Source organism: Scyliorhinus canicula, chromosome 12 (genome assembly GCF_902713615.1).
Source record: "Scyliorhinus canicula chromosome 12, sScyCan1.1, whole genome shotgun sequence".
NCBI lineage: Eukaryota > Metazoa > Chordata > Chondrichthyes > Carcharhiniformes > Scyliorhinidae > Scyliorhinus > Scyliorhinus canicula.
Genome location: NC_052157.1, coordinates 142,660,706 through 142,681,783, shown reverse-complemented (window position 1 = coordinate 142,681,783; position 21,078 = coordinate 142,660,706). Strand labels below are relative to the sequence as shown.

The 21,078-nt window shown below is 40.5% G+C and overlaps 1 protein-coding gene across 6 annotated transcripts in view; it reads right to left on the bottom strand.

Moving 5' to 3' along the window:
- The window catches only part of git1 (G protein-coupled receptor kinase interacting ArfGAP 1), a 247,947-nt gene that overhangs the window by 97,244 nt on the left and 129,625 nt on the right, over window positions 1-21,078 (bottom strand). For 4 of the 6 annotated variants that reach the window (XM_038814323.1, XM_038814327.1, XM_038814328.1 and 1 more), the window contains exons 8-9: window positions 16,557-16,599; window positions 3,029-3,055 (exon numbers count right to left, since the gene is read on the bottom strand). In XM_038814323.1, the coding sequence (XP_038670251.1) occupies window positions 3,029-3,055; window positions 16,557-16,599 (70 nt within the window). The remainder of the gene's footprint in view (window positions 1-3,028; window positions 3,056-16,556; window positions 16,600-21,078) is intronic. The other 2 variants (XM_038814325.1, XM_038814326.1) reach the window with 1 other exon arrangement.

The following is a 21,078-nucleotide window of genomic DNA, read 5'->3' as shown; positions in this document are numbered from 1 at the left end:
GAACCGCACACGGCGCCCCGTTCCCAGCTGGAGTATGCAGAGAGGTCCCGAGGCCTGCCAAGAACTGTAGTTCACAGACTCCCAATCTAATCTCAAGCATCGGAGTAGGGCAGCACGGTGGCACAGTGGTTAGCACTGCTGCTTCACGGCGCCGAGGACCCTGTTTCGATCCCAGCCCATTGTCCATGTGGAGTTTGCACATTCTCCCCACGTCTGTGGGTCTCACCCCACAACCCAAAGATGTACAGGGTAGGTGGATTGGCCACGCTAAATTGACCCTTAATTGGAAAAAAAAAGAATTGGGTGCTCTAAATTTACTTAAAAAAAAGTAAGCGTCCGAGTTTGTTACAGCTTTCTAATGTGACAAGCACTCAGCAAAACCAAAACTTAATCTAATAGCGAAAATGATTTTTTAACAGTGTACTTAAGGTTGTAGAGTAATGTCAAACTGCATCCTATTTCAAGTTTTCAGCTGTAAAATATTAATGTTGATAAAGTACATACACTTAGTCAAGTTCCATTTAAAAAAAAATTCTGATCTATTTTTGAAAAATCAAATTAGAAAGAATACAAACTAATTTTCTGTCGAGCCAAATTAAGTGGTATAGAAATCACAAATAAATCTGTGCAATAATTATGTAACATTAATTTCAGGTCAACATCATCAATTTAAATAAATCCAAAGTATTAACTATTTTCAACTGTGCTCAGTGATTATTTGAAAATAGTTCAGATTACAACTTGTCTGAAAAGTAGTGAATCCCAGGAAATCAACTTTAATAGGAAAGCTGCCCATTTATAATGCATCCTGCTTTAGTGAAATTGTATTTCAACCATCCCGATTTCTAGATGCTGTAAAATATAGCACTCATATTGCACCATAGTTTGTACAGTTTCCATCTTGATCTCTGAATCGGAAATACAGGCTGGGAGCTCTTTCCCAATGTCGGAGGAAGATCTTTAGCGAGCAACAAATACAGAATCAGTTCATCATGCTCGGAGTTGGTCAACCATCCTTCAAAGGTGAGCCCACATACTGTTTTGGTTGCTAGTAAGCTTAGCATTTAGTAGCGGCCGAACAGTAGCAATGTGCAGCATCCACTGATGACATAGCAGCCTTTAGCACTGATTAAATTGTTCTTTAACATATGGACTACCCTTCAACAGCATATTCTCCAGATAAAATTAACGCTCATCATAAAAAGATGTTCTTCCAAAGAGCTTTGGCCAGGTTACAATCTATTTCAACAGTACGTTGCCAAATAGTTCATCATTGGTACCAAATGCATTGGCTTCAACTCTTACTTCCCCCAAATATATTGCAATACAATCACATTGAAATACTACTGGTGCATCTCTTTTTTTCTCCTTACCACACACTCCTACACTCACTCCCAATCACACAAACTTGTCATAACATTTCTATATTTAGTTCTCATTTACTTTAATTGTAATGTCAAAGTAATACAATTTACTTCATTGTAATGTGATCAACTCTAAACCTTCATTCATCTGTGTATTAATTTCAAAAATATTTCACTAAATGCTACTTCTACCAATCAGGGGGGTGATTTAGGAACCATGGCAAGTGAATAAAGAGATTCTTCCCAACACTGCATTTCCGCTCCAAATGTTATTGTGGCTATTATGAACTGGAGATGTGAAGCATGCCTGCAAAGAAAGCACTTGTTCAAAATTAAAGAGGACATTTAAGATTGCTTAAAAGCTGCTGAGAGTTTTCAGATGGCTACCCAGTGTTGACAACCGCACCATAATCATGCCCTACTTCAGGGGAGAATGGATTTTTTTTTGTTTGAAAAAGGACTGAGTTGCAGCTTTGACGACTCCACATACTCAATTCTGAATTTAGCTGATTTTGGTGCGTACTGAAAAAAGTTCCATTATGCTTCCTAAAACAAGCGACGGTATTCACACTCAAAATGCAGAACATTTATGCTCTCACATTCAAATGAACATTAGAGTCTTGCATTTAAATCTATGTTTGTCACTCCGGTGTTAAATCTTCAATTTTAGGGAGGTGGTTTTGTGGACAGGAGCATCATTTGAAGAGATATCTTCTCCCCCTCTCAACCGGTAGAAACATTGTTACATAGCAATGTTAGCAGCTGTCATTACTTTCCTGCATATGGGTGACAGTTTTTGTAATGGTAGCCTGCACAAACAAACATTCAGGGGAAGTCTGTGATCAAAAGAAAAAAGACAACCACCAGTTGTATTTCAGTTGAATAATCTGTATTTGTTGCTATTGGAGCTATTTTACCAGGGCCATGTCTCTCAGCCTGTAGAAGAGTTCAAATCCTACCACCGCCCAATTCTTTGATGCCAGGCAAATACAAGGCCATCGACAGCATTTGTTTTGTTCCTCCAAGTGGGAAAAGTATCTCATCACTCAGCACTGAGGATCATTGGTGTCAAAATGCGGGTGGACTCACAATTTTCCAGTTAAAGGAACAAATACATCCAGAGTTCATGGAGGCATTGTAAAAAAAAAAGACAGTGAACATAATATTTATAGGAGAGCAGGAAAGAAAATAGGAGAGGGATTGCTGAAGGGCTCTTATAAAAATTTTAACCACAATTTTACGGAAAAAAATTACAAAAGCTTTCTCATGAGATCTCTTCTCAGTTGAACACTTTTTTGTTGGTCATAAGAAATGTCAGATATTAGTTGATGAATCTCAGTCTACTAATAGGATGAACATAATGTGACAATATCCGATCATTTTTTGAGGCAATGCAAAATTGAAGATGAAGTAACTGTCAAAGTTAGACAACAGTACACTGCACTCGAGTACTTCAGATAACTAGATAAACTAGATAATCTACTTACAGTAAATCAATTCAAACACAAGCATTTCAATTATTACCAACGTGGCTCCATTTGGCCTCTGAATGTTGCACTTTGTCAAACAACAAATTACAGGCACGAAATAGAGAAGCACAGTTCGAAGTTGAGAAAATATTGGTACAATTTGCGAACAAATGGAAGATCTAAATCAAAAAATACCTCTGAGTCATGCATTTTTGCCGTGTTCTATTTTCCAAGGAAGGCAAAGGAGGAAAAACAGGAAAATTTGTTAGAAAAAGCAACCTAAGATGCCACCAGACTTTGAATATATGTGGATACTTTGAAACTTTCATGTCTTTCATGTCAACACACCGTCTTCTCATGAAGCATTGACGGATAACAATATAAAATAGTTAAATCGATACTATAGTGTTCTTGCATTAATGCTGAAAATAATACGGGTGTAAGTAATAGTTCACTTCAACAAAAGCTACTGTCCAATTAGTTCATCAGTGCTTCAAGCTTTTAAAATAAATACACAAATATACCCAAAACTCATCATCCATTGCAATTAAACCCTATGTCAATGAAATGCAATATAAATTCACTCAACTGTATTCACCCACTATCGAGCCCATTGACATGGGATTCAAGTTTATAAGCAATTCAAGCATACTTCAGCAATGCACTCCCAAGGTCAGACTACAGTGAAGGGATTTTGAAAGCCAGTTAAATGGATAAAGCTTTTAACAGTCAGAGAAATTTATGATTCACTGGAAACTGTGGCCACCATTCCGAATAGTGAAGAAGAATGAAAAGGTTAGCAGAATGGATTAACTCTTTCTGCAGCAATAACACCAGAACTTAAATTAAGAGGGTACTTAGACTTGAATTGACAAGACAACGTTCTGTGGCAAGTTCAGTTCTCATTCACCGTGCAAAAACTGCAACTTCACAGTGATTAATATATTTCAAATGGTGAGGTAGACAGAGATGCTGTATTCGCAAAGCTGCATAACTAAAACAGCAACTTTTAGATATTTGAGTTTAATCACGCACCACCGTTCACCTGAAATCGCGATACCACTTGCAAATAACGGCAAGTGTCATCTTATTTTAAGAACAAAATCTGGCCGATTATTGCGTGCACAATAAACACACAGTGAAGTAAATCATGACAAGATATAATTAGATAAAGCATTCTAGATCGTCTCCCTACCTCACAAAATGAGTGTGGCAAACATGAAGATTCTATCTCATTAAGAAATCTAAGAAAATCAAAATCACTTGATCTTTTCATCAAGTACAGCCTACTCTTTCAACCTTGGGGAAATTTCAGCTGCCCAGCCATTCCAAAGTACCATTTCAAACCACAAAGAAAAGTGAAAGAAAGATACAGCTTTTACTTCTACTTGGTTACAAGGCCCATGTGATTAGTGTTGCCACGGTGATGGGCTTTGGGAAGGAAAATGTCCATAGTAAGTCATTATCGTATTGGGGTGTAAGTTTCTTAACATATTCCTGAACATCAAAGACAGGTTAGGCTGCAAGAATCAGAGAGGGAGAGAGCAAGGCATCTGGCCCTGAAACTAAAGCAGAGAAAATGCTGACTCCCTTGCAGAATATCGGTGGGAGCTTGAGCTCAGAGTGAAGGGACCAGGTTCATGAGGATATAATGAGTTTGAAAGATGTGCCTAGCTTTGACTAGAGGCAGGAATCTCTAGGATTACTCTCACTGTGAAAGTCAGTTCAAGGAAACAAGCCAGTGGAAGCATAGAATAGCTTTGCACTGGTTCCAGGAGTGTCTACTTAAGGAAGAGTAAAATATAACCGCAGCTGGTGGTTTTTCAGTCATTTTATAAGTTAAATAGTATTTAGACAATGTTGCTTTCAGTTTGTTTCTTACAGAAAAGGTCTTAAAACTTGAAATCTTGTTGTGAGGTCCTTCCAGTCAGTCACTGGAAATTCATACAAGGCTACGAACCAAGTGCTGGAAAATGGGGTTAGAATAGATAGGTGATCGATGGCCGGCACCGACACAATGGGCCGAATGACCTTTTCCGTGCTGTAAAACTCTATGACCCTGGATGGCTCTATAACTCATACCTTTTTACAAAAAAACTAGTCTCTATGGGGATTGCTATATGGTGCAGTTTTTTTCTTAAGTGCAATACTCAAAATAAATTGTGCATATTACTCAATAATACTATGTTCTAGAAATACAATTTTAGGATAGTTCAAAAAATGTTTTAAAAATACCAAATGTAATTTTGTCGGTCAGATATATTTTTCCAAACTCTGTGAATGAGGCACTTCCAACATTCACTGAGAATTTCCAATTCTGTGTTGTCAGCCTGTGATTATTCTGGCCAGTCAGTGGGTGGACATAAATTCACAGGTTGGAAATGCAGAGGTGGAAAAATCCATTGCCGTTTTTCTCTCAAGCTATTCAATGGTATTTACAGCCATAAACATCCTTTTTCTCTAGTGACTTCTAATGGCAATAGAAAATTATGGTTTTGATTTTAAGTTTAGTTTTCTAGAATTACTAACCCACTAAGGTACAAATGGAAATATAAACTCAAAGGAGTTTACTGGTCATTAATTTCACTGGTTTTATCAAAGGCTTTAGGAAATGGAGAATCTAGTCAGGATTGTGATGTACTGGTTTTTCACAAAAGTTCCATCACTAATTTAATGCATGTTATGGGTGCGTGGCAGTTAAATAATTGAAGTAAACAACATGGTGTAAAAGCAGTTCAAAAATTGATTTGATAGGCTATACCTTTTTATGGCAAAATAAGAAATTCATTAGAATTTTCAGAAAGAAAAGTGAAAACCATATTAAATAACCAGCCAAAATTGGGTCATCAGGTGTTACTTCCACAACCTGAGCGTTCCAGTACCTCATTCAAGACTCTACTGCACATAGCCATGAGATAGCAGAATGTTTGAGTCTTTCGCTCACCGTCAGCCTCCAAAGCAGTAAATACAAGAAATGTTTTTTGTTTTGGATTTCCAGCATCTGCAGCTTTTTGCTTTAGTATCTGTTCCAAACTGCTCAGTTTTCCGAACACGTTCGATCAATTCTTAACACCAGATAAACACAGGATGAATTTTCATTTAAATCAACTCTCCCAATGAAAGCTTATGCTTCTTTGGACTTATAGAATTTTATGCCACATAAGGAGGTGATTCAATCCATCATGCTCATGTTGAGACTCTGAAAGAGCAATCTACTTTGACCATTTTAAAATAAAAACGTACATTTTCATCTTAGTGATTTTGGAGGGTACTTTTTAAACTGACTTAGATTTTTGACCTCGAATTTGGTTCTTTTGCCCAGAAAGTAAGTATGATTTATAAATTGAAAACAGATTCTATTGAGTGCTTGAAGAGAAAACAAACATGCAGGGAAAGAAAACAAAAGAGTTTTGACGAAAGAGGGAGATGATGGTAGGCGAGGCGAGGGAGCAAAGTGAGAGGGGGCAGAAATGGTGAGAAGGCAGCGAGAAGGATGGGATGAAGTATGGAAGATTACAGGAGTGGAGAGTGCAGGGGGAAGGAGAAGAGGTACTGTCCAAAAAAACAAGTTTGATAAAAGTTTTGCAACCTTTCTCCATTTTTAACGGACGCAATTTCACAGCATTTCACACAATGAATCAAGATGAAATGGCACCATTAGGGAGGTGAAGAGGAGGGGAAACAAAAGGGCAGATCTGAAGGGAGAGGAAGTAGCAGGAGGGAGGAAACGGACTTGGGATTGTGCGTTTCAGATGACAGGGAAGTAGAGGAGAGAGGAGAGATGATAGCTCCGGCCACCAAAACGTGACTTGGCAGGTGAGAATGGTTTTCACTTCTTTTTTAGTTATAAGTGGTTTTTCATCTTTATTTCCTTTTCATTTTAGGGTTCTTGGCCAGTTCTTGGCCGTTAAGTACAGTGATCCTTATTACTTGCATTTTACTGAACCTTGAAACTTCTGCTATTTTGTTTCAGATATGGGGTTATTAGCATCATCTTTTCCACTGACACATTTAGCCGTGGTCTTTCTCTCTCTCTACATGCTTGCTTCAAATGCAAATTCTACATATTTCTTTGGTGGTTCTTTCATGTAACCTTATGTTCATAGCGCCATCCAAGAACTTTTGAGATATTTTAAATATCTAGTAGCTATATTTATAGATCCACAGATCTATTGTCGATGGAATAATGCTCAAACATTGCTCCCCAATTTAAGTTTGAGATTAAACTAATTTTATTTAACCAATGCTACCACAATTATTTAATCACTGTAGTAATATGGAAAACAAGAGATTTCTTCTTCTCTATTTTCCTCAAAGAAACTTGATTTACTATTAAAACTCAATCATTCCAAATTAGATCAGTTAAGTCAATGCAATGAGACAGAAAGGCAGATAGATGAAGACCAGCCCTCCCCAAATCAAGTGACGACAATCAGCTGGCTTCAAGTTCTTGCTCTCACACAACTTCGAGTGTTTTGCTTAAAGCAAAACTCACTCAATATAATTTGGCTTTTTCAGAATGATTTGAAAAACAATTGGAAAAATTGACTAAAAGCTGAGGAATAATATTCCATCATTGCAGGTGACTATACAACATGGTTAGGTTCAGAGAATTTATGAACAGTGTACATGTTCAGACTGTACAATCCAATTCAGCTCAGGACTCTCAGCTTTAAGCAAAAGCACTTGCCCTATTGTTTTTTTTTGAATGGCTGAGACCTTCAAATAAAATCTTTAATGAGGATATTGAAAGATAAAAAAGGCAATATACTTGATAACTTAAAAAATATATATTAATTTGAATCCTCAATTTGGAGATTAGGAATTTCAGTTAGAGAATAAAAAAAAGTAATTGAAACATTTCCGAAAGCAATTTTAACAATCTAAACTAGGTAACCAAACTACACAATCACAGGATGGTGTGATTAAGGGCGGCATGTGGCGCAGTGGGTAGCACTGGGACCGCGGTGCTGAGGCCCCGGGTTCGAATCCCGGCCCTGGGTCACTCTCCGTGTGGAGTTTGCACATTCTCCCTGTCAGCGGATTGGCCATGCTAAATTGGCCCTTAATTGGGAAAAAAAAATAATTGGGTGCTCTAAAAAATTAGGGGCCTCACGGTAGCATGGTGGTTAGCATCAATGCTTCACAGCTCCAGGGTCCCAGGTTCGATTCCCGGCTGGGTCACTGTCTGTGTGGAGTCTGCACATCCTCCCTGTGTGTGCGTGGGTTTCCTCCGGGTGCTCCGGTTTCCTCCCACAGTCCAAAGATGTGCGGGTTAGGTGGATTGGCCATGCTAAATTGCCCGTAGTGTAAGGTTAATGGGGGGATTGTTGGGTTACGGGTATACGGGTTACGTGGGTTTAAAGTAGGGTGATCATTGTTCGGCACAACATCGAGGGCCGAAGGGCCTGTTCTGTGCTGTACTGTTCTAGGACGATATATGTTCAGCATAAAATAATAGCTATTGCATCTCCTGGTGCAACACTGTTAACATTGAAACATGTTCCATATATCAAATTAGACAGCTATCATAGATAGTTACATCACCTTCAGAACAGTTTACAATGTGCTAGAATTTATTTCAACCATTTAAATAAATGTGCCTTTAAAAGAGGATTTCTTAACATATTTTAATGATTTTTCCACCAGTTACCCCACAGATTTTTATACAATACCAGCTTTACTGGGAAAGAAGAACCAGTGAATACTAATCTGACACATGAAGACAAACAACAGGATGAAAGGAAATGAATGCTGTTCTAGCTTTCCCCTAAGGATATAAGGGAATGTGCTAAACAGTCCAAACGTGAGAAAATGATAAAATGCCGAGAATATAAAAATGGATGCTGTGGGAGGCATGTTTGCTGGATTTGCTGCCATAAATGGAATTGCAAAAGCTGAAGCATAACCAGAGTACAGTAATTGAGGACAGGAGAGTCAGTGGCTACATTGCTCCAAATTTAACCACTGTAATTTCCATGTCGATCACTACTTGCAAACTGCTGGAACGTGTTTTGAAAAGATCCATGTATCCTGTAGTAGAACCAAAATGAACAAATGTATTTATTTTTGGAATCTGGCCATCTGCAGATGGGGCAAGATTGAATGAAGCCTTTTGGTATAAATTACCTGCCATACTGGAGAGACGACGGTGACTCAGAGAGAGAGAGAGAGAGAGAGAGAGAGAGAGAATCGGAATTCGGTATTTTAGAATTAATTTTACTCCTGTGTTTTATGTCTCTCAGATGATGGGCTTTAATCCCTGTCTGATGAGTAGAAAATCTCAGGCAATGTAGTTTTTGAGACAGCTACTGGGCAGAGACAACAATTCAGGGTAACTCCGCCTTATTTCTTCCCTCCTGCGAAAGAGTGTAACTGCTTCCCAATCCAAAAATCGTGGCTGGCACCAAACCTGCCCTTGAATAAGGTGAAAACAAGAAGTAGCCAGTCTAAGCAACCAAGGATACATCAAGCTTTGATCACATAAAGCACATCAAAATAAATCAAATTCAGATGCACAAATCACAACTTTAAAAATTCAGGTGAATAAGACCATTAAGAAGCTAACCCAAGTAGGTTCATTTCTAGAGTACAGAATTGAAGGGCAGAGAAGGTTATGTTAAACCAGCATAGTGCCTTGGCTAAGCCTCACTTTGGCTACTACTGCAAAGTATTCTGGTCTCCATATAAAAAAAGGGGCACTGGAAAAGATGCAGACAAATAAACCAAGAGGTCACACCTATCAAGATAGAAATGTGCAGGTTGGGACACTTTCCTCTCGTAATGAAAGGCCTGGGGGCTGAAAGCAGGGATGTAGTGGTGACCTGATCGAAAATGAAGAAAAGGTTTGTGGGTGGACACAATGATGTTTCCACTTTTGAGGGAGACCAGACTGAGGATCATAAATATAAGATAGTCATGGATGAATCATAAAAGGAAGCCAGGATAAACCTTTTTACCCAGAGAGTGGTCAGAATGTGGAACTTGCTACCATAGGGGTAGTTGAAGTAACCAACACAGATACAATTAAGGGGAAGGGAGATAGCAAAAGAGGGATTACATGAACAAAGTTAGGTGAAAATGGGTGGGATGAGGCTTGTGCAGAACATAAATGTCTTAGACGGCCAAAATACCCGTTTCTGTGCTGTTAAATACTTTACAGCACCACATCGGAGTACAAGCAAGGTTGTGAATAGAGAAGAAAAATGAAACGCTGGATATACTCTAAGTCAGACAACATCTATGGAGAGAGAAACAGTTAACGTTTCAGGTTGATAACCTTTCATCAGAACTGGGAAGAGTTAGAAATGCAATGGGTTTTAGCAAGTGAAAGGGAGGAGGGAAAGAAAAAGAACAAAAAGGAAGACAGGAGAGTTCAATGAAAAAGGAGTTGCCAGTGAAAGGCCTGGGTGTGATGATGGAACAAGAAACACAAGGTGTACCTAGAGGTGCAAATGGCAGGAAGGTGAAACGCTGCCAGATGAAAGACAAAACAAGAGAGACATAAGTTAAAACCAAAATCTGCAAAGCAAAAGGAAACAAAAAGTGGGAGCAGAGGTTACAGTATGAAATCATTGAACTCAATGTTGAGTCCAGAAGGCTGTAAAGTGCCTAATCAAAAGTTGAGGAGCTGTTCCTCAAGCTTAAGTTGAACTTCATTGGAACACGAGGTGAGGCAGAAGGCAGAGGGGTTAGTTTAAGAGCAAGGTGAAGAATTAAATCAACAGGAGCCTGAAAACTGAGTCTTGCTTACAGACTGGACAGCAGCACTTACCAACGCAGTTATCCAATTTGTGTTTGGTCTCTCCAATGTAGATCAGACTGCAATGTGAGCAGCGAATACAAATATTAAATTAAAAGCAGTATGCATAAATCGCTGTTTCACCTGGGAAGAGCATTTGGGACCATGACTGGTGAGGACTGAAGAGGTAAAAAGGCAGGTATTACATCTCCTGGCCGTTGCATGGAATCGTGCTGTGGGAATGGGTGGATGCGTGCAGGTGTCCGAGGAATGGACTAGGGCACTGTGGAGGGAATGGTCTCTTTAGAATGTTGAGAGAAGAGGAGCGTGGAAGATGCGGTTGGTGGTGGCATCATGCTGAAATTGGCAGTAATGGCAGAGAATGATCTGTGGAGTAAGGAGACTGGTGGGGGGCAAGGTGAAGTGAAGGGCGGTCCCATCATGCATTTTGCAAGGTGGGGAACGGAATAGCTGAGACCATAAGTGGAGGAAATCAACACAGCTGATTATGGTCCCTGTAAAATGTGTGTGTGTGTGTGTGTGTGTGTGGGAGGGGGGGTGAGGAGGAGGAGGAGGAAGAGAGTCCTGGTTGAGGAAATGGGAAGACATATCAGATTGAAGGTTGCATCATCAAAACAGATGGGGAGACAGAGAACTGGGAGTATGGCATGGACATAGCGGTCTTGCAAAGTCCAGTGGTCTTAATACAAGGGATGAAGTGGTATTTGAGGAAGTACAGTTGAGATAGCTGTGGGAGTCAGTGGACTTAATGTGATTATTGGTAGCCTATCCCCAGAATTGGAAACAGAAGTTTAACAAGGAAAGAATCAGAGATCGACCATGTAAAAGGGTGGAAATGGGAAACAAAGTTGATAAAATACATTTCCAGCTCAGGTGAGGGCAAGAAGCAGCACTGAAACGCTCATCAGTGTAATATAAAAATAAGCGAGGAAGGCGACTGGAACAAACAATGTTCCACATGCCCTACAAAAAAGGAGGCACAGCTAGGCTGCATTTGGGTACCCATAAAAACACCTTCTATTTGGAGGAAGTGAATGGAGTTAAAAGGAGAAGTTGTTCATTGTGAAAACAAGTTGATCCAGACAGAATAGGGTGGTAACTGATGAGAGACTGATTGGACCCGTTCAAGATAGAAGCAGAGAGCACCCGTAATGCCCTGGTGAGGGATGTCCATGATGGAGACGAGGTGATTAGCACCAGGAAATAGTCACGAATGTAGGTGGGAAAAGATTGGACCAAGTTTTACGATCCCCGGTAGAGACCAATAAAGGATGATATTCACATGGACCACAAAACTTTTCACATTTTAAGACTTTTATTGCAATAAACTAAACAAACAATCTAAAATCAACACAGACAAAACATTACTTAGTAGGAAACTAATGCACTGAACCACAGAAAAGGAATGCCCCATTAATTTCTCAACAAATTGGGTCACTGTCTGTGCGGAGTCTACACATCCTCCCCGTGTGTGCGTGGGTTTCCTCCGGGTTCTCCGGTTTCCTCCCACCGTCCAAGGATGTGCATGTTAGGTGGATTGGCCATGGTAAATTGCCCTTGGTGTCCAAAATTGCCCTTAGTGTTGGGTGGGGTTACTGGGTTATGGGGATAGGGTGGGGGTGTTGACCTTGGGTAGGGTGCTCTTTCCAAGAGCCGGTGCAGACTCGATGGGCCGAATGGCCTCCTTCTGCACTGTAAATTCTATGATATCTATGATAACTGATATAGCCCCATGTCACATTTATACATTACATTATACTCTCATGAAAGTTTTAGTCTTTTTTATAAAATTCCAAACTCATTGCTTCAATAAAGATCCATTCTGCCCGCCCTACTAGAGTTAATCACTGTGTCTTTAAAAATAAAACCCTCCATTAAATCTTCTAAGTATAATTGAATGGACTTCTAGTAGCAAGGCACCCTCTGACAATTCCTTAGTTGGTTAACCAGAAACCGATACATTTTCCTTGCTTAGCAACACCTGTTTTCAGTCCTTTTCCCCAAACCTCTTTCTCCCTGACTCTCAGCCTGAATCTGTATGCAGCAAAATCAGTTCTTTTGTGCCCAGGTGTTAAAATTTGCACTTTACTTTCCATAAGTTTTTGACCTGGGCCACTGTTCCCATGACCACCAGGGGGAGGTAGCAGGAAGTAATGGAGCTGGCTTTCGGCCTTTGGAAGGTAGAGGTTGGCACGCTAGACAATAGCACTACCCTTGCCATCAGGTTTGATGACAATGTTAAGATTGAAACTAAAAGAGAGTACAGTAATTGAGATGGTGATGTCACACCTGATGTTCTTAATGGAGAAGCCAAGCGATGGTAATAGGTCAGATGAAGGAAGGAGCAGATGGAGCAACAATACTGTAAATGGGTTTTAAAAAAGTATGCTGTATGGGGAAAAGATTCTTGCTGAGTATTTCCAGCATTTTCAGTTTCCATTTCAAATTTCTAGCAACATTTTGCCTTTGTACTTGTGAATTGAGAAATTGTCTAACACATCAAGTCCCACTTTGCAGGAGAGATCATTATGCTGTTAAAGAAATGCCATCTCCTGCCAGTGTTCTAGCAAATATGCACAATTTAAATGCTCTGAAAAAGCACAAAAACATTTGAAAAGGTATTTCCGAAACATGTGAACACATGCGTGAAGCGAATAAACTGCCTCAAATTGTGAAGAGAGCCACAGGCAAATTAACAGTTATTGCATAGATACTAACTAAAAATTGCACATCTATGTGTTTACAGGGATGAAGGGAGCAGCAGGACAATAAGAATAGACGACACTGTGGCACATATAATGTGACAATAGTGAAGTCAGAATGGCAAGTGAATGGGAAACCATTTGGTGTTATGAAAAGGGATACATTCCATTACACACAGACGATCCAGAATGAATTCTAAGTGGGGATGAGGAAGTGGTAGGTGATAACATAGAAACAGGAGTAGGTCATTCAGCCCCTCGAGCCTGTCTCACCATTCAATGAGCTCATGGCTGATCTGTGGCCTAACTCCATATACCTGCCGTTGGCCCATATCCCTTAATATTTTCGCGTAACAAAAATCTGTCCATCTCAGATTTAAAATAAATATCTGTTCTAGCTTCAACTGCTGTTTGTGTGAGAGGATTCCAAACCTCCACCAATCTTTGAGTGAAGAACTGCTTCCGAACATCTCTCCTGAACGGTCTAGCCCAAATTTTTAGACGATGATCCCTAGTTTTAGAATCTCCAACCGGTGGAAATAGTTTCTTTATCTACCCTGTTTATATCTTGACTATTTTGATCAGATCACCCTATAACCTTCTAAATTCTATCTAAAACTGGGCTAATTTGTGTAAACTGGTAACTTAATCCCTGTAAGTCCAGGTATAATTTTTGTAAACCTACTTGGCACTCCCTCCAAAGCCAAAATATCCTTCCTACGGTGTGGCACCAACACAGATCCCAGTGGGTGGCATGGTGGTACATTGGTTAGCACTGCTGCCTCACAGCGCCAGGTACCAGGGTTCAATTCCAGCCTTGGGTGACTGTCTGTGTGGAGTTTGCACTTTCTCCCCGTGTCTGCATGGGTTTCCTCCAGGTGCTCCGCTTTCCTCCCATAGTCTAAAGATGTGTAGGTTAGGTGGATTGGCCATGCTAAATTGCCCCTTAGTGTCAAAAAAGGTTATGTGGAGTGACTGGATTATGGGGATAGGGTGGAGGTGTGGGCCAAGGTACAGTGCAGTTTCCTAGGGTTGGTGCAGACTCGATGGACTGAATGGCCTCCTTCTGCACTGTAGGGATTCTATGATTCTATGGACCACCACTACTCACCTCCTGCCAATTTAGATTAATTACCCATTATCCCTGCTCTCTGTCACCTGCCACCCAACCAATTTCCTAATTATGTGAATAATTTGCCCTCATCAGTGGGCTTCCACCTTCATTAACGGTCTCTTATGCGGGACTTTATCAAATGCTTTCTGGACGCCCATATAAATAATATCCATTGACATTGCCCTGTTCACTACCTTAGTCAACTCTTCAAAAAATTCAATAAAGTTAGTCAGGCATGACCTTCCCTTCACAAATCCACACTGGCTTTCCCGGGTCTATCAACATTTTGAGTGGTTCAGTTTCCCCATCCCCGATTTTAGACTCCAGCAATTTCCCCACACAGATGCTAGGCTAACAGGTCTGCAATTCCCTGGTTTCTCCCCTTCACTCTTCTTAAAAAGCGGAGTGACATGTACAATTTCCCAATCCAGACTATACCTGAATCGAGGGAACTCTGAAAGATTATAGTTAAGGCATCTACAATGTGCTCCCTACTGCCTTTAACACCCTTGGATGGAAACCGTCAGGTCCTGAGGATTTGGCACTCTTTAGTTTCATTAATTTCCTAGTTTCTGATGCTGTACTTACATTAATTATATTAAGTCCCTGTCCTCTTTCGACTATTTATTTTTTCAGGACTTCCAACAAGTTATCATAGTTTTCAACTGTAAATATTGAGGCAAAGTAATTGTTCAACATATCTGCATTGTCACTGACAACATCTCCATTTTCAGCTTTAAGCGTGCTTACATTGCTCTTGACCACCCGTTTTCTCTTTATACAACTATAACATTGTTCTTATTGATGTCTGCTTATACTTTGGCTGCTACTTCCAACACACAATTCCTTAAAGCCTGGAATACAGTTGGAAGAATGACATTCAACAAGGTACTTTGACAATTGTATATATATTGCAAGCATTGAAATATTGTCTTTTGGTCACCCTTCAAAAATACAATCCTTACAAGCTTGAGGGTGTGTATTAGAAATTAGTTCAAGATACTTGCGTCCAATACACTAATCAGGACATTTCCAAACATGTTATTGCTACAGTTTATCGTATCGACAAGCCAAGAAATTAAATCGAAAACACCATTCAAATCAATTTTAAAAGACAGTCAAAGCTACCAACACAGGTGCTAACAAAGCAGCATTGCGAATATAATTCTGCGTATATGGGGCATCCTTTCCTTTACGTATCAGCATAAGAAATAGGTTTGAAATCTATCCTTCAACCAGAATTTGTGAAATGCAGTAAACAAAATAAATACCTTTGCCTATCACCACTAACCTCAGAATAAACTAATACTTGTTTCCTGATTATTGTAAAAGGATGCAATCATTGTACCAAAGTCAAAAGGGTTAGGGCTAATTCGCAAACTTTGCAACACTTGTCAGAAAGTGATCGTTGTATTGACCAACAACCATGTGATCCTGCAGACGCTGACATAAATCAGCACGGTAGCATTGTGGATAGCACAATCGCTTCACAGCTCCAGGGTCCCAGGTTCGATTCCGGCTTGGGTCACTGTCTGTGCGGAGTCTGCACATCCTCCCAGTGTGTGCGCGGGTTTCCTCCGGGTGCTCCGGTTTCCTCCCACAGTCCAAAGATGTGCAGGTTAAGTGGATTGGCCATGATAAATTGCCCTTACTGTCCAAAATTACCCTTAGTGTTGGGTGGGGTTACTGGGTTATGGGGATAGGGTGGAGGTGTTAACCTTGGGTAGGGTGCTCATTCCAGGAGCCGGTGTGGACTCGATGGGCCGAATGGCCTCCTTCTGCACTGTAAATTCTATGTAATTCTATGTAAAATCAATTTGGACAAAGAAAGATTTTAATTTATTGCAATTCCACACAGATTATCGGGCAAGTCACAACTTTAATTTTAACAACTAATTTTTAAGAGTAGATTGAAAGTAAAGTTGAGATTTGGAATAGGTATTTGTATCCAGAAATTCTGAGACAGGAACATCACTGTAACTGAAGTACAAATTAGAGAAAAGGGAAAGGAACCACCTTTCAAACAAAAAGGCAATCTCAGCATGGGGCAAATGAGAAAATCTGTATCAGTTAAACCAAATCAGAATACTCGTTAAGTAGTTTGTTAATCCTTCAGATTTGATGTAAAACAAGATGGAGTCTCACCTGTCAGCCATTTGAGGAATGACGTAATGCCCATTTTTGTGATCTGGAAAAGGGAAAATAAAAACATCAGTGTAACACTAATAAACCACAAAGGGACATGGCCTCCATCAGAAGGGAGATTTTGTGGCTGTGAACGCAAACAATCCTTAGAGGAATAATCCAGGCTTCAGATTCAGTGGAAAGCAATCAGCATTTCCCAGTGCTTTCAGAGAAGCATGCCTAATACATATATACACCATTAGATATTAAATAGGACATTTTCTAAATTTGCAGCTAAAATAAATTTTTATATTTAAGTTTTCTATTGTATTTACCTGAAGATAATGCAAAATGTTGCAATTTTTGTACATCGTATTTGTTGCACAGCATTGGAAAAAATGTATGTAAATAAAGGCTGCCATGCATCAGTCCAGCCTTGATTTGTATTGCTATTATTGCTTCCTGCTTTATAAAAATTCCAGTTTAATAGCAATGTGAGGAATGTCCCGAGGGATGTAATTAACCAGGTTTCACTATGTATAGAGTCATTAGCCAAGTTTACTGAAGTAAACAGAAGCCAAATGATCCAAGTTTGATTTTTTTTTAATTGTTCCAAAATGGGTGTGGGCAATGCAGGCAGCCACTGCCACAAAAAGGGCTGGTAGACTTTCACCCCCAACTGTTGAAGTCTTTGTGCTGTTGGTGCTCCCTACAATGGCAAAACTGCATACAATAATTCAGGTGTGGTCTTGCAGCAGCTGCAGTAAGATATCCTTAAGACTGTATTCAAATCTCTTGCAATAAAAGCGAACATGTCATTTGCCTTCCTAACTCCCTGCTGCACCCGCATGCTTACTTTCAGTGACTGGTGTACTAGGACACCAAGTTCCCTTGTATGTTTGCATTAGCAAACTTGGGAATATTACATTTGGTTCCCTCATCCAAATCATTGCTGTATAATGTGAATAGTTGAGGCCTAAGCATGTATACCTGCAAAACGCCATGAGTCACTGCCTGCATTTTGAAAAAGACACGTTTATTTCTAATGTTTCCTATCTGCTAACCAAATCTTAAACCATACCAGTATATTACACCCAATCCCGGTTCTTTAATTTTGCACACAAGCATCTCATGTGGGACTTTATCAAAAGTATTCTGAAAATCCAAATACACCACAGACAGGTCCCAGAAATGTTTGAGAATGAAAGGTTTAGTGAGAGGGAAGAACTGAGGCAGATCAATATTAGTAGAGAAATGGTGCTGGGAAAATTGGTGGGATTGAAGGCGGATGAATCCTCAGGGCCTGAGAATCTGCATCCCAGAGTGCTTAAGCTCCAGAGTGGCACTGGAAATAGTGGATGCATTGGTGGTCATCTTCCGGGATTCTATGGCCTCTGGATCTGTCCCTGCAGATTGGAGGGTAGCCCACGTCACTCCGATATTCAAAAAGGGAGGTAGAGAGAAAGTAGGGAATTATAGACCAGTAAGCCTAGCATCGGTAGTGGGGAAAATGTTTAAATCCATTATCAAGGACTTTATAGCAGAACATTTAGAAAGCAGTGGCAGGATCAGTCAGAGTCAGCATTTATGAAGGGAAAATCATGCTCGACAAATCTGTTGGAATTTTTGAAGAGGTAACCAGTGTAGTCGACAAGGGGGAGCCAGTCGATGGGGTATATTTGGATTTTCAGAAGGCGTTTGACAAAGTCCCGCATAAGAAATTGTTGTTCAAAATTAAAACACATGGGATTGGGGGAAATGTATTGAGGTGGGTAGAAAACTGGTTGGCAAAGAGGAAACAAAGAGTAGGGAATAATGGGTCCTTTTCAAATTGGCAGGCAGTAACCAGTGGGGTACCAGAGGCATCGGTGCTGGGACCCCAGCTATTCACAACATATATTAATGATTTGTATGAGGGAACAAAATGTAACATCTCAAAGCTTGCAGATGATACCAAGTTAGGTGGGAGGGTGAATTGTGATGAGGATGCAGTGATCCTACAGCAAGATCTGGACAGGTTGGGCGAGTGGGGAAACCAATGGCAGATGCAGAATAATTTGGATAATGGTTATTGATTTTGGAAGCAAAAACAGGAAGGCAGATTACTACCAGAATAGTTGTAAATTGGGAGAGAGGAGTGTGCATCGGGACCTAGGTGTCCTTGTGCACCATTCGCTAAAAGGTAAGCATGTAGGTGCAGCAGGCGGTAAAGGCGGCTAATGGTATGTTGGCCTTCATTGCAAGAGGCTTAGAGTATAGAAGCAGGGATGTGTTGCTGCAATTATACAGGGCCTTGGTGAGGCCACACTTGGAGTAGTTGTGTACAGTTTTGGCCTCCTTCTCTGAGGAAGGATGTTCTTGCTCTCGAGGGAGTGCAGCGAAGGTTTACCAGACTGATTCCAGGGATGGCGGGACTGACATATGAGGAGAGATTGACTAGGCTGGGATTGTTCTCGCTGGAGTTCAGAAGAATGAGGGGAGATCTCATAGAGACTTATAAAATTCTAACCGAACTAGACAGGGTAGATGCAGGGAAGATGTTACCAATGATGGGTGTGTCCAGAACCAGGTGTCACAGCCTGAGGATTCAGGGTAAACCATATTGGACAGAGATAAGGAGACATTTCTTCACACAAAGAGTGGTTAGCCTGTGGAATTCATTACCACAGGAAGTAGTTGATGCTAAAACTTTGAAAGAGGCGGCTGGATATAGCACTTGGGGAGAATGGGATCAAAGGCTATGGGGAGAAAGCAGGATAAGGCTATTGAGTTGGATGATCAGCCATGATTGTGATGAATGGCGGAGCAGGCTCGAAGGGCCAAAAGGCCTCCTCCTGCTCCTGTCTTCTATGTATCCATGTACCACATCCATTGGTGCACCCTTTATCTATGCTGCTAGTTACGTCCTCAAAAACCTCCAGTATGTTTGCTAAACATGAATTTCCTTTCATAAATCCATGTTGACTTTGTTTAATCCTGTTGATATTTTCTAAGTGTCCTGTTATCACATCCATTATAATAGACTAGCATTTTCCCTACACCTGATGCTGCTAGGCTAACTGGTCTACAATTTTCTGTTTTTACCTTCCCTCCTTTTTTTAAATGGCGGGGTTACATTTGCCATCCTTCAATGTGTGGGACTGTTCCAGAATCTACAGAATTTTGATGACAACCAACACATCAGCTATTTCCATGGCTGCCTCCTTTAGATTATCAGACCCCAAGGATTTATTGGCTTTCAGTCCCATTAATTTCTCAAGCACTATTTTTGGAGTAATACCGATTTCCTTCAATTCCTCCTTCTCACTGGATCCTTGGTTCCTGAGCATTTCTGGGAAGTTAATTGAGTCTTGTTCTTCAAAGATAGAACTAAAATAATAGTTGTTTAAATGTTCTGCCATTTCCTTATTCCCCATTAAAAATTCTCCCATTTGGGACTGGGGATCCACATTTGTCTTCACTAATCTTTTTCTTTGCACATACTTATATAAGCTTTTACAGTCCAATTTTATGTTACTTGTGTTGCCACCTGGGTTGGCCACTTCGAGTTTAAAATGGAGATTCGCAAAGAACGCAGGGAAAATTGGACAGTATGAGAAAACAAGCAGTTTGCAAAGTTTTCCTGTATATTCGACTCGCAGAAAGCAGACAGCACTGAAACCGGCAGCAATCTGAATATTAATGAGCGATTCCCAGGCACAATAGCAACAGTTAGGATAATCAAAGTAAAACCAGACTTGGAGTCAGGTACGGGGTCCGCCCAAAAGGGCGCGAAGCCCCTGGGGCCTATAAAAGACAGGTCCCATGTTCAATTCGGGCTCTTGGCAGTTTCTCTCGATAGACTTCTCGGCAGGGTCACGCAGCAGACCGAAACAACACTTGACCCTGAACTGCCTTGCAGCTGCACCACCAAGTAAGTGTCCAGTCAACGCACGCTACGAGATAGGCGCTCCTGACCCTTAGTCCATACCAGTTGGAAGCCTGCAGCCCAGGATTGAACAAGAGGCCATTGTTCCCTGACCCGGTGGGCTCTTTCCCAAAGATAAGTATTGGCCTGTAGCGGTAGAGGTAGTCTAGTTTTGTAGTGTTTATGCATGAGTAGCGATTAACTGTGTATATAATAAACGTGTTTTGATTTGAACCTTACTAACTGGTGTATTGAGTTATTGATCAGCACTTGAACTTGAACCTCGTGGTGGTATCATAAAGATACCTGGCGACTCTAGAGCAAGGGAATAAAACAGAGCCAATTGAGTGTAAAGCACACTCACCAGAAAGAGCAACACTTGCAAGTTTACTCTCATACTCTATTTCCCCCCCACCTCCCCTTAATCAATCTCTTTGTCTTCCCTTGCTGAATTCTGAACTGCTCCCAATCCTCAGGCTTGCTATTTTTGAAGCAACTTTATAAACTTCCTCTTTGGATCTAATACTATCCTTAACTTATTTTGTTATTTTGGGCTGCTGTTGTGTTTTTGAGCCAGAATTGAATGTATAACTGTTGCGATGCATACTTCATTCCTTAAATATTAGCCATTGCCTG